Genomic DNA, 13,901 nt, shown 5'->3' on the forward strand with positions numbered 1-13,901 from the left:
TGGGAAGGGGAAAGGGTGGAGACCTGAGATAGAGGCTTTGGGGGAGGTGAGGAGAGGACCCCTGTGAGCACAGGACTGGAAGTCCTGAGGAGGAGAGAGGCAGGGCCCCACCTCAGCTCTCTCCTTTCCACACATACCTTCCAGCCCAGTGAATTATTCCATGTCTGTGAATTCTCTGCCAACTCTGCGACTTTGATATACTTTTATTGTTATTGATTTCAGAGAGGAAGGGAGAGGAAGAGAGAAAGAGAAACATCAATGATGAGAATCATTGATTAGCTGCCTCCTGCACTCCCACTACTGGGATCGAGCCCGTAACCGGGGCATGTGCCCTTGACTGGAATCAAACCCAGGACCCTTCAGACCACAGGCCAATGCTCTATCCACTGAGCCAAACCGGCCAGGGCCAACTCTGCGACTTTGAATGTGCTGGCCCCTCTGTCTAGAACTCTCCTCTGCTCTTGGCTCATTTCTCTTTGTCCTTAAGGACTTAAGCCTCACCACTCCTTGGACACTGCACCCAGGGCCGCGCCTGTCCCCGCCTTTCCCCAGGGCCGGAAGGAGGTGACATTAGGCAGTGGTCACCCACCTTGCAGAATGCTTCTCAGTATCAGTACCACAGGGCTCAGATGCCACAGTAGGAAAGGGGCGGAAGGGGAGGGATGGCCCGGCTCTGAAGACTGTTCAGCCGGTTTGTCCTGTTTATGAGTTATTTCTGGCTGTCAGGGGTCTGCGACAGCCACACAGACACACAGACACACACACACACACACACACACACACACACACACCACACACACCTTTCTGTTCTCTCTCCCCCACAGTGAAACTAGTCCTGTGTTCCGAGGCTGTCCCAGTCCTGAGGTTCTCATGAGTCTCCTGCATCTGATCCTGGCTCCTCTGAGACACCCCCATAACCTGTTGATTCCATTAAATCCCCAAAGAAGCAGAGAAGATGGTAACTATTCCCTCTGGTTCCTTCCAAATTGCAGCAGAATAGGCCTAACCCCACCCTCTCCATGGGCCAGGAAGCGCCTTCTAGAGAGTCCGAGGGCTTCAGAAAAGTCCCCTCATGACACACAAATAGGGTTGAGGCCTTCGGAGAAGCCCTTTGCTTCATATCCAATAAGGAGAACTTGAATTTTCTGAACCTTTATACTGTGAACTTCCTGTGAACAAAACTGTTCAGTCATCCAACATACCCAAGGCCGAGCCCAGTCAGGCCCCAGCACTGCCACTCAGTTGCTAATAAACACGTGAATGGTGGTAGTTCAGTGGCTCTTGGAAGCAAGCCTGGCCTGGGAGTCGCCGCCCCAGGGCCCCAGGGCCCCAGGCCTCCCAATCCACCTCGGCCAGATCCCAGGGAGCTTAATTCCCTGTCCTGCTCACAGCCTGGCCTCACCTGAGAAACAGCCATTTCTTTCTCTTTTCTCCAATCATTGGTTGTTTAGCATGGAAGCTCCTTTAACTTTGTGTGACCACTAAAAGCAGAAGAGAAACCACGTTTTCAGCCTGCCCTTGGTGCATTTCCTGAACCTGCAGCCTCCAGCTCCCAGCTTGCAGGAAGTGCAATTATGGAAAGCTCCCTCGGAAAAGGCAGATTTGTTTTTCTTTCATCATGAAGGAGGAACAACCAGGCATGCTTTCTGCTGCCCATGCCATTTATGGCACAAGCCAAGTTTCAAAACATCCTTGGACCCCGGGGCTATTCCAGCGGGGTTTCCTCCAGCGAGCTAAGCAGCTTCCTTCCTCTCCGTTTTTAAATCTCTAAACTGTTACCCAAGCATCCCCCAAAATGAAAGTTAATAACAGAGATAACTTTATTTGCCAACCTTTATAATATGGGCTTGAAGAACTGCTGTTTTCCTCTTGAGTTTCCGTCTGTAATTAGGATAACTTGCCACTTCAGAGGGTGGACTCAGAGGAAGAGCCCAGAAAGGTGACCATGAGTGTGGGCTCCAGAAACCAAATACCAAGAGTTTCCCAAAGGAAAAATGAGCAACAGTGTCAAATGCTGCTAAGAGAGAGGTCAAGGACCAGGAGGGCTGCGGCCCGACCACTAAATTTGGCAAGATGGGCCCTGGCCAGTGTGACTCAGTTGGTTGGGTGTCCTCCAGTGCACCAAGAAGTTGCCGGTTCAATTCCCGGTCAGGGCACATGCCTGGGTTTCAGCTAGACCCCCAGTAGAGGGTGTGCAGGAGGCAGTCAATCAATATATCACTCACATGGATGTATCTCCATCTCCCTTCCTCTTTCTCTATAAAAAAAAGTAATAAATCAATTTGGTAAGGTGAGGTGCTGGTGACTTGACAAAAGGTAGTGAGAAGTCACTTGATTGGATTGGGTTTCAGGGAGACCAAAGGAAACAGTCAATGAGTAAATTCTGCTCATTAGCAGAGTTTGGATATAAAGGGAAGTAAGAAATAGGGTGGGAACTACAGGGTCAAGGCTTTTCTAGGTTGGAGCTTTATGGCATATTTGTATGCTAATGGCGGTGATCCAGGAGATAGGGAGGAATAGGGGATGCAGAAACAAGGGGAGGGAGCTACAAGACAGATTCCCTGAGTGGGCAAAAATGATGGATCCGAACAGACAGACCTAGAGACAGCGTTAGCTAGGAGCCGGGGCAGTTCATCCATTGTAAGGCAAGGAATGGCAGAGCATATGGGCTTGGAGGAGGAGGGTTTATAGACTTAGTGGTGAGAGCATTCAGAAGTTCTCTCCTGATAGTTGCTCTTTTCTTCGAACTTCACTTTCCACTTTGGAGAGGGACATGGGGGGAAATAGAACCAACTTCACAGAGTTGTTGTGAAGACTCAATGAGCAAATGCAGGTAAGCACATACATCGCATAGAGCCGAGGTCACGGTGAGCGTGGTCATTAAATGACAATTGCCTGGTATCCTGTCGTTGAATTTTTCCCATAGGTTTGTGCTCCCCACCTCTTCCAGAGTCACAACTGAACATGTATAGCCACTGCCTAAATTCATCTCCCTCTACCTCCCACCCCTCAGTTCTCCTCCAGGGAAACCCCATCAATGCCGCTCCTGCCACCTTCACCTTTAGAGTCAGGAAAGGCTGTCTGAGCTGCCTAGACCCTGAAGCAGCACCCAGGTTTCCCTGCTCTGCTTCCAACTGGGTGACAGATGGGCAGGCCACTGCCTCTCTCTGGCGTCGTTTCCTTTTCTGTACAATTGTTGGATGTCATGCTCTCCAATCCCCATCCAGCACTGGATTTTAGCACTGAAAATTCACCTTTCCATAATAGGCCACTTCTGTATTTCGCAGGTAAGCCATTATTCAACCTGCAGGTTTTAACCACAGAAGATATTTAACACCCAAGAAAAAAAAGACTCATCAAGATGGCAGTGTTTGGGGGAGCTTTGGTGATGAAATATCTTTTGGCGCCATCTGGTGGCAGGTGCTTTGTACTTCTCCTTTCGGAAGGCAGAAGGCAGTTCAGAAATAGAATCAGCTGAGCAGGAAACACCCTGGTCTCTCTGTCCAGTGGAAGGAAACTAGTGCTTCACCTAGAGAAGTCATCTAGTTCAGTGAATATCGAACTTAAATGGGCACGTAAATCATCTGGAGATCTTTTGGATTACAGGCTCTGACTTGGAAGGACAAATGAAAGTGGGTTTTGAGAGGCAAAAAGTAAGACAGATGAGGTTGTTTGCAGGGAGACGGAAAACTGGGGAATAGCCACCACGATAAGTGGACTTTGAGAAAATGATGGACAATGGGGTTTGGGGACTTGGGAGGAGGTTTATACCATGCAAATCTCACAACCTCTGTGAGTGATTTAAATAGCTATCTAAACCACTTTTTTATGCTTTCTTGGATGTCAGATTGGGTGTTCCTTTTAAATGCAGTGCAGTGATCAGCCTGGCCATGACATAGCCCAGCTTAGATAAAAAGTAGACATCAGTGCAGCCCGTGTGGCTCAGTGGTTGAGCATCGACCTATGAACCAGGAGGTCACGATTCAATTCCTGGTCAGTGTTCATGCCTAGGTAGTGGGTTCAATCCCCAGTAAGGGGCATGCAGGAGACAGCCGATCAATGATTCTCTCTCATCATTGATGTTTCTATCTCTCTGTCCCTCTCCCTTCCTCTTTGCAATCAATAAAAATATTTTTTTAAAAATACACATATATATTTTAAAAGTAGATATCAGAGCCCTGGCAGGTGTGCTTAGTGGTTAGAGCATCATCCTGCACACTGAAGAGTAGTGAGTTTGATTCACAGTCAGGCACATACCCAGGTTGAGGGTTTGATCCCAGGAAGGGGATCAATCAATGCGTGAGGCAACCAATCAATGTTTCTCTCTCATGGAAACAGCAGGGGCAAAGCACAGAAGTGGAAAAAATGGATGTGGTCTCTTAGGGAATGGTGAACGATGCAACTGGCACATAGGGTGCATGCGGAGTGATGAAGCTGCAAAGGTGGGCTGATAGTGATAGTATACCTTTCTACGTGTAAACTGACAAAAAGAGCATCATGAACAACTCTGTAACAGTCATCACACTTAGACTCATTTAGCAGCTTCTTTCTTTCTGAAGCAGGAATGAACCTATCTTGTTACCAATGGTATCCTCAGTACCCTCCAAAGGTCTCCTTAAACCGGCGGTCGCCAACCTTTCGGACCTCACAGACCACTAGCGGTCCGTGGACCACCAGTTGGCGACCGCTGCCCTAGAGTCTGGTAAATAATCTATGCTCAATCGATAAATGGAGGAATGCAATGGTTTGAAACAATGACCTCTGTGTTACAGTTATTTGTATAAACTGGGATATACCTGAGTGCAGGGACCAGGTTTGATTCATCTGTCTTCCACGGTAGTGCCTTCGCCTGGTAGGCCTTCATGAAATGCACACTGGGCTCCTTTGGGGCCTTCAGACAGTGTTAGAAAGCCCCTGAGGTCCTCAGCCCTGGCTCTGGATCCGGATGACATCTCAGCAGTCCCTCCAGGCCATAGGTGTGTGAAGGCTGAGAGCCTGGGGAGTATGTTCCTGCCTCGGGTCCTGCCTTCTGCTATCTGCAATGATGAATGTGCATTCATTAGACTCTGACTATTTGCTGTGCCCCCTGTCTCAGCCCACCACACAGCCTCTAAGCTAGGCATAAATCCAACCCATGTTCTGGGAGAAGGCTCCACCCTGAGCTAACAAAAACAAACCCCCTGGAAAACAGAAAACGAAAATTCACTCATACTCCCACCCTGCAACCATTAGTATTTTGTAGTTCCTTCCAGATTTTCTGTGTATGTTTTTTATAATTAGAATCATGATATGTAGACTATTTAAGGTTTTCCTCCTTCTTAATAACCCAATGAAGTGCAGTTCAGGGATTATGAGCAGAAGCCCTAGAGCCTGATTCCCTCGGTTCAAAGCTTCATTCTGTTATGTGATCTTGAACAACTCAACAAACTGCTCTGTGCCTCATTTTCCTAATCTGTAAAATGGGGACAATAGTGAAAACGGAACCAAGGTCCAACTGCCTGAAGGCCAACCTGGTAAGACAGGTGCTGGTTAAAAAAGAAAGAAGTTCATTTGCGTGCCAGCCTCTCGAGAAGATGGGGGACTCTTGTCCAAAGCCCATCTCAACATTTCAGTACAGACAGAGCTTTTTATAGGGAGGGAGAGGGAAAGCAGAACGAAGAAATCAATGGGCGGGGATTGTAGAGTTCTCTATGTGCAGGCCAGCATAGTCCATTCCCATAAGGATCTCAAAACTGGCCAAGTGATGGTCTGGTGTGCGTCATCCTGGTCTTTGTCGTCCTGGTTATACGTTCTCCTTTACCTTTGAAGGTTAGCAAATCTCCTGGAACTGGGGTGACTGAAGGTCGGAGTCTGTATCTTCTGCAATTAGTTCGTAGGATGCTAATGCAAGTGTGCTGTTTATCTACAAGCTACATATTAGTCAGAGTCAGCATTTACAGAAACAATGTCAAAAGAATGGGGGTGTGGGTTGCAAAAATAGTATTAAATAAATATCTTTACATTAAAACATATAAAGGGGGCTCACCGTCAGAAGCCAAGATGGCAGAGGTGGCCAGTGCATCCTTGAGGCGCCCAGAGTATTCTTGAGGCGCCATTCGCAGCCACAGCCCTTGATGGAGTCTGCCTGCTGAGGGACCCAGACTGTTGCAGGCACAGCTCCCCAAATCAAGAAATTTGCCATCTATTGTTGGGGCACAGACAAGACTGGAGATAACCCTCATATACAAACTTAGGAAATTGATTTGAATAAATGTGGTCCTGTGGTGCTGAATGTTAAAGAAGTTTAAGAATGAGCCCAGCTGGCATGGCTCAGTGGTTGAGCATCGACCTATGAACTAGGAGGTCACAGTTCAATTCCTGGTCAGAGCATACGTCCAGGTTGCAGGCTCGAACCCCAGTGTGGGGCGTGCAGAAGGCAGCCGATCAATTATGTCTCTAGCTCTCTCTCCCTCTCCCTCTCCCTCTCTCTTTCTCCTTTGCAGGCTCAGTCCCTGGCCCTGACCCAGGCATGTGCAGGAGTCAACCAATGCATGTGTCTCCCTCACATCAATGTTTCTCTCTCTCTCTCTCTCTCTCTCTCTCTCTCTCTCTCTCTCTCTCTCTCTCCCCCTCTCTCACTCGCGCTCTCACACTCTGTCTCTTCCTCACATCCACTCTCTAAAATAAAACGGGGGAAATATCCTCAAGTGAGGATTAACAAAACAAAAACCAAAAATTCTGCAAGTGAGTTATTAGGTGAAATGGTGAGAGGAGCCACTCCCACTTCAACCCCTTGAGTTCCAGAAGCAAGCATTCTGGCTGTGGGAGAAGAAACACAATGCATTGTTTGCTAAGTCAAATTCTATATTGCATTCTGTAAAACAGAACCTTACCTTCTTCATAGAGTGTTACCTGAACTAAGTCTTAAGTAAGTCTTCAGTAGCCCATTCGACCGATCTTTGAGGCCAGCTGCTCCTGGGTGAGAGAGTACATGTCAAGACCACTGAATCCAAGGGTCTGAGCCTATCGCTTCACTTCTGTTACTCTGAAATGAATTCCTTGATTAGAAAGAAGCCTTGTTGTCTGGAATATATCAGGATGGTGAACAGGCATTCCAAACATCCACAGATGATGGCACTGACAGAGCATTATGAACAGGGAAGGAAAATCCATATCCAAAATACAAGTTTATCCCATGAGGACAAGTCTCTTTCCTGTCTATAATCAAAGGAGTCCAATGTAATCACTCTGCTGCCAGCTGGATGGTCCTCCCAGGAAATGGTGCCATATCAGGAGCTTGGTCTCTGCCATTGACAGGTTAATCGTTTGGCAATCACAGTAGTGAGAGGAAGTCCATGCAAAGCCTCCATCCTTGTCACCATGACTACTTTGTACATAAACTTGTTGAACAAACTCTAGGTGACTGGGGAAAGATGCTGACATACACAGGACATGCCATGCTGTCCCCCTGATTATTAAGAACCTAGTCTCATTATGCCCTATGGTTACCTTTCATATGGGGCACAAATATCTTCACACTCTGTACCCATTTCAAGAGGTCCATACACCCACACACACACCAGACTTCCTCATCACCAATCTTACTGTTTTGTTCTTTTTTAAATCCCTGACCATCCAGCTAAACCAGGGGTCCTCAAACTTTTTAAACAGGGGGCCAGTTCACTGTCCCATAGACCATTGGAGGGCCGGACTATAGTTTAAAAAAAAAAAACTATGAACAAATTCCTATGCACACTGCACATAATCTTATTTTGAAGTAAAAAAACAAAACTTCAAAAAAAAATAAGGCTCCCATAACTTCCAAAAAAAATAAATCCTAACTTGTTCTTACCTCAGTCCTCAGGCAGCAGCAGGCTCTGCACAGGCAAGCTCATGACTCGTCCCATCACACCCGAGACTGAGAGGAGGAGTGGAGAGACAAACAGAAGGAGGGGAGTTGGAGAGTGAGGCGCACATTCCACACATGCGCACTGCAGGCCCGGGATGAGTCGGCTGCTAAGCAACAGGCAGCGGCGGCAAAAACACCTAGCGGGCCGGATAAATGTTTTCGGCGGGCCGCATGTGGCCCGTGGGCCGTAGTTTGAGGATCCCTGAGCTAAACCATTAGCAACTGCCCATGAACTAGTGAGGACCTAGCCAACTCTTGGACCAAAGTGGACAGCCAAGTTTGTGATTTGAAGTCATGTGCATAGGAAAGATTTCCTTCACCAATACCCTTAGGGCTACCTTTATATTGGGGCTGTGAAACTACAATCATACACTTTTAGTTGATAGTAGCAGATCATTAAGAATATATACTGCCATCAAGTCCAAGTTATTTTCTCCTTGGTCAGCTGGTCATGAGGAATTCCTTTTGGGGCCTTAGGTGTGGATTGAGAGAGAAGAAGTCATGCAGCAGGAGTAGGTGTCAAGCAAATCTGAGCCACCTGCTCATGGAACTTATACCTTCTGGGTTGCTCATGCCATTTGATGATGGTATGCTTCTGGGCCCAGTCAACCTTATGACTTGGTGGATAAGATAGACAGCGCAGATCATATGGTCACTTAATGTCTCTTAGTTAGTTTGCGGCCTTGTTTTTAATATGGTTATTGTTTACCCTTAAACAAAGAATTTCTTACACTTTATTGGGGGTTTCATTATAATTGTCCTTGTCATTTCATTTATAAATGATGGTCATAGCAGCACCTGACTCTCTGATCTTCTCTCCCAGGATTGAGTAACAATCAGGAGCTGTTTCTCAAACTAACAATCATCTGCCGAAGAGAGCATGGATTTGCTTTAAAACCCTTCATCCCTTCAGGCTTAACTTCTATAAGGGCTAAGAAAAGTGGCTTGTCCCACCACCAGTCGCCAGAGGTTGACCTCAGTCCATTCTGTTGCAGGCACAGCCGCCGTCGCTGTGGCAGGGATCCTAGCTGCTCTGAGAATCACCAAGAACAAGCTCTCCAATCACATGTTCGTTTTCCAAGGTGCAGGTGAGGTAGGTGCCATCAGGGGCTCTCTACTGTTGTTCCAGTTGGAGAATAAGAATGGGTGGTGGTTTGCCCTAGCTGGTTTGGCTCAGTGGATAGAGTGTTGGCCTGTGGACTGAAGGGTCCCAGGTTCGATTCCAGTCAAGGGCACATGCCTGGGTTGCCGGCTCAAGTCCCCAGTGTGGGGCATGCAGGCATGCAGAAGGCAGCCAATCAATGATTCTCTCTCATCATTGATGTTTCTATCTCTCTCTCCCTCTCTGAAATCAATAAAAATATATTTAAGGAAAAAAATAGTGGGTGGTAGGGTGTCAAGTCGGGAAGTGCTCTGAGGTTCTGAAAAGAGGAAGAATCACAGGTGCGTTGTGATCATTGCAGCAGCCTGGGCCCCAGCATTTGATGACTCGAGGCAAGGACTTAACTGGGTCTCCTGAAAGTAAGGGGGAAGGAGACAGCATCTTGGTGAAACATCTGGTAAATGCTGAGTAGTTGTTTGCTCTATGTCTGAGCATTCACCCTTTGATTCCTCCCAGGCAGCCATGGGCATCGCCCACCTCCTTGTCATGGCCCTAGAGAAAGAAGGCATACCCAAGGCAGAGGCCAAGAAGAAGATCTGGATGGTGGATTCCAAAGGACTCATTGTCAAGGTATTGTCAGTTTGCAGACCTGGAGGCTTCCTGACACCTTCAGCTATTGGAAATAGACAGGATGAGGTCTCCAAGGGACAAACTGCTCAGACAGAATAGAGGACAAAAGACTCCAAAGCAAAAGACTCATTGTAAAGTAGCCTTAATCGCTTCTGTCCAACAGCTTTGAATATGTGTGCAGGTGTGTGTATGTGTGCCCCATCCGGCCCTATCTCCCACCACTCCCTGCCTGTACTAACCTCCAGCCATAATGAATCATGTCCAAAAGTAACACATGCTCTGTTCCACATATTTGCACATTTTGTTCCTCTGCTTGAAATGCCCTTCTCTTTTCCCTCACACCCACTCTCAATTCCACACGTCCCATCCATTTCCTCCTTAACCTGCTGGTTTAGCTCAAGTGTTACCTCCTCCAAGAAGCTTCCTCTGAGCATCTAGGTCTCAATTTACTACATCTATACTCGTTTAGCCCCCTCCCCATAAATTGCACTTACCACATTATCGGGCAGTTGCCCCTTTACTACTCTGTCTCCCCACTAGTCTCTGTAGTCTTATGTCAATGTCTGGCATATGGTAGGCGCATAACTAATGTTTGGCATATGAGTGAAAGAGTGAATGGGAGAGAGACAGTCCAGCTTCTGACGGGGATGTGGTGAGGGGCACAATCAGATGACCTCCTCCCTTGGGACTTCACTCAAGAGTTCCACATTTTTATTCCCAGAATGTCACTAACACAGAATGTCGGTGAGAGATTTAAAAAAAAAAAAAAAAAAAAAAAAAAAACAGAGATAGGAACAGGGAAAGTATGTGGGACCACCAACCAAGAAAAGCAGAGACCCCTTACTGACCTTCCTATTGTTCCATATAGAGCCAGGTTACTGCTGGAAGGAACTGAGGCCTGGAGACACCTCCTCCCACCCCAGGTCATTCCAAAGCATAATCTAGGCACAGGTCGAGGCTGCCACACTTCCCTCTTGCCCATCTTTCAATATCATTTTGCTAACCCCATTGAGCCACCCCTACTAAAAGATCTCTCAAGCTGATCTCTTCACTCTTCATGAGGAGAGCAACCCAAATGAGTCATCAGAAACGTTTGTACCTATTTACCAGCCTGTCACCCACCGACTCCTGTTAGGTGAAACGGAAGCAATCTGGCTGATCTGGTGGTGTAGCCAGCCATTGTAAGCCTGTTCTGGACCTTGGCCTGGTATTGTTCACAGGGAAGTTAATGGCTCATAAAATGCATGCAGATTCGTTCCCTCAGGCCCCATCTGTCAATTGGATCTGGGTGCTGGATGCCTTGGGGCCAGGGGTCATAGTTAGACTCATGCATTTCCTGAGAGTCTCTTTGTTCTGGCCCAGGAAGCCAGGACCCAGCAGTTCCAAGATGGGCTTTATAGATTCTCCATAGATGGTTTGGGTTAAATAAAAGCACCACACACACACACACACACACACACACACACACACACACACACACTAAAAATCCTTAAGTTCTACCTTCAGTTCTGCCAGGAAATCTGATCAAGAGGGCAGGTCCCAAGGCTCCTGATGGCTCAGACCAAAGCACAGGGCTCAGCAGGAAATGCTCCAAGTCTCCAAATGCATCCATGCCCCTCCCTAGAGGTTCTCACTACAGCTGCTTCGAGGTCTTCCTTTTCCTGCAGGGAAGAAGCCACCTAAACCATGAGAAGGAGATGTTTGCCCAGGACCATCCTGAAGTGAACTCCCTGGAGGAGGTGGTGAGGCTGGTGAAGCCCACGGCCATCATAGGTAGGAGGAGGGAGGCAGCTCACTGCCCAGCCCAGCTAACCCTCTTGATTGCAGGTGGAGACTGAGGCTCAGCAAAGAGGCATAAGTGGCCCATGGAAACACAGCTCTTTCCCCTATCCCATGTCTAATTCAATACCAAGACTTTTATTGAGTGACTACTGTATAAAAACCATAGAACCAAGGCATCAAGGGGCTTAAAGATGCAGTTGTACAGTACTGTGAAAGAGCGCAGAGCTGGTCTCTCTAACCAGGATGAAATGAGCATTCCTTCTCTCAGGCAGGGACCCTGGCATCCCTCCCTGTACGGCCAGAGTAGCCTACAATAAAGGACAAGGTCCAGAAATGCCTTCACGGGTGCACCCTACCTGGGTATCGCCCTGAAGTAGACCAGTGGTCCTCAGGGATCAACAGGAGGTCTCAGCCAGCTCAACCAGAAGGACCCTGTTCTCTCTGCTTCCTCCATCCCTGTGTCAGATGCCATCCCCAAGACTCATGAGTCTTTCATGTTGCACCTCATTCCCCCACCCTACCACCAGGAGGGGAATGGGCTGTTTATACAGATAGGCATCCCCACTACCCACCTTTTCCCCTGTAGGTGTTGCTGCCATCGCAGGAGCCTTCACGGAGCAGATTCTGAGGGACATGGCCTCCTTCCACGAGCGCCCTATCATCTTTGCCCTGAGCAACCCCACCAGCAAGGCCGAGTGCACAGCTGAGAAGTGCTACCAGGTCACCGAGGTCAGCAAGGAGTCCTTCCCTCCCCAGGCTGAGAGGACATAGTAGCAATAACTATGAGTAACCCTCTGAGGGTGAAAAAAGTCCCCACACTGCTGATGAGCAAACTGAGGTTCAGAAAGATGAAGTAACTTGCCCAAGGGCACAGAGCCAATAAGGAGCTGGAGCTGACCCTCAAACTCAGGTCTGACTCCAAAGCCCAAGCTCTTCCCATTGAGCTACACTGCTCACGGTTCTTCTAATAACACAGAGCTTTGACCAGAACGCAAGGTCACATACGTAACTGTCAGGTCCTGGGTTGGCCCTCCCAGGAGGTGACAGGTGAAAAAGGTACACTTCCACCTCTCAGCAGCTTCTTGGCTAGCAGGTAACAGTGGGGCTAAGGTCATGAATGAGTGCAGTGTGCTCGGCACGATGCTGAGCATTGGGGAGAGGATGAAGGAAGGTCCAGCATTGAGACATAAGACTAGGCCACCACTGCTGCCCGAAACCGATCTCCAGTTCGTCTCTGACTTTCTTCCTGCCTCCAGGGCCGAGGGATCTTTGCCAGCGGAAGTCCTTTTGAGAACGTGACTCTGGAAGACGGCAGGACCTTCATTCCGGGCCAGGGAAACAACGCCTATGTGTTCCCTGGAGTGGCGCTGGGAGTCATCGCCGGCGGGATCCGGCACATCCCAGATGAGATCTTCCTCCTGACAGCAGAGGTATCACTCTCAATCCTCCCCATAGGACCTATGATCTACCCCAGGTCTTACACGGGGCCCCCAAAGATTCCTCCTCTGGTCTCTTCTGCTCACCTGCTGCCAACCCTGGCAATGGATACCAAAGGTCCTGGACCTTAAGCTTCTCTCAAAACCACTGTGAGGCTTGAACTTCTCTCAAAACACACACAGGGTTTTTAATGGGGGGAAAGGAAATAGTCAATGGGAGGGGTGCCAACAGGGGGCGCTGGCAGTAAGGAGACATACCTTGTACTGCTCCCTGGCACCCAGCAGTGACCATCTAGATGCCTAGTACAGAGGAGATGCCACCTAAGACGTCTGAAACTGTGGGCCTGTGAACCATGATAGGCGACGGGTTCTTCCATCCCTGGGTCTGGGCCACATCACTGGGGAAACTGCTGGCAGAATAAGCCTCACTAGGGCAGCTGTCTGTAAGGAAGGGGATGGGCTGCATGTCTGGTTTGCCTGCTCTGAGTACCGGATCTTGAGCACAGATCTAGAGGCATGGGATGCCCCTGCTCCAGGTATCTCCATAGAAAAGCTCCCAGAAGCAATCTTTTTTTTTTTTTTTTAATATATTTTATTGATTTTTTACAGAGAGGAAGGGAGAGAGAGAGAGAGAGTCAGAAACATCGATGAGAGAGAAACATCGATCAGCTGCCTCCTGCACATCTCCCACTGGGGATGTGCCCACAACCCAGGCACATGCCCCCGACCGGAATCGAACCTGGGACCTTTCAGTCCGCAGGCCGACGCTCCATCCACTGAGCCAAACCGGTTTTGGCCCAGAAGCAATCTTTACTAGACACAGTGAAAACAATGAAAGAATTCTTTAAGAATGACAGCACTCTTCATAATAATGCTCACTGATCATTACAGTTACAGTTATTATTTATCAAGTGCTTCCTAAATGTTGGGCACTTCACGTTTAACCTGACTCTGAGGCATAGAAATGTCTCTGTTTGTGCCCACAAGCTCCAAAGACTCTACTTGATCTCCGAATCCACTCACACCCCCTCCCCATGGCACTGGAGAGAGACCAAATGCAGCC

At 48.3% G+C, this 13,901-nt stretch overlaps 1 protein-coding gene across 2 annotated transcripts in view; it reads left to right on the forward strand.

Moving 5' to 3' along the window:
* Positions 1-13,901, forward strand: part of ME3 (malic enzyme 3) — a 188,631-nt gene that overhangs the window by 160,662 nt on the left and 14,068 nt on the right. For both annotated transcript variants that reach the window (XM_036324741.1, XM_036324742.1), the window contains 5 exons: positions 8,884-8,981; positions 9,507-9,620; positions 11,288-11,393; positions 11,989-12,131; positions 12,659-12,832. In XM_036324741.1, coding sequence (XP_036180634.1) covers positions 8,884-8,981; positions 9,507-9,620; positions 11,288-11,393; positions 11,989-12,131; positions 12,659-12,832 — 635 coding nt within the window. The remainder of the gene's footprint in view (positions 1-8,883; positions 8,982-9,506; positions 9,621-11,287; positions 11,394-11,988; positions 12,132-12,658; positions 12,833-13,901) is intronic.

The sequence above is a fragment of the Myotis myotis genome, unplaced genomic scaffold, assembly GCF_014108235.1.
Source record: "Myotis myotis isolate mMyoMyo1 unplaced genomic scaffold, mMyoMyo1.p scaffold_m19_p_10, whole genome shotgun sequence".
Taxonomy (NCBI): domain Eukaryota; kingdom Metazoa; phylum Chordata; class Mammalia; order Chiroptera; family Vespertilionidae; genus Myotis; species Myotis myotis.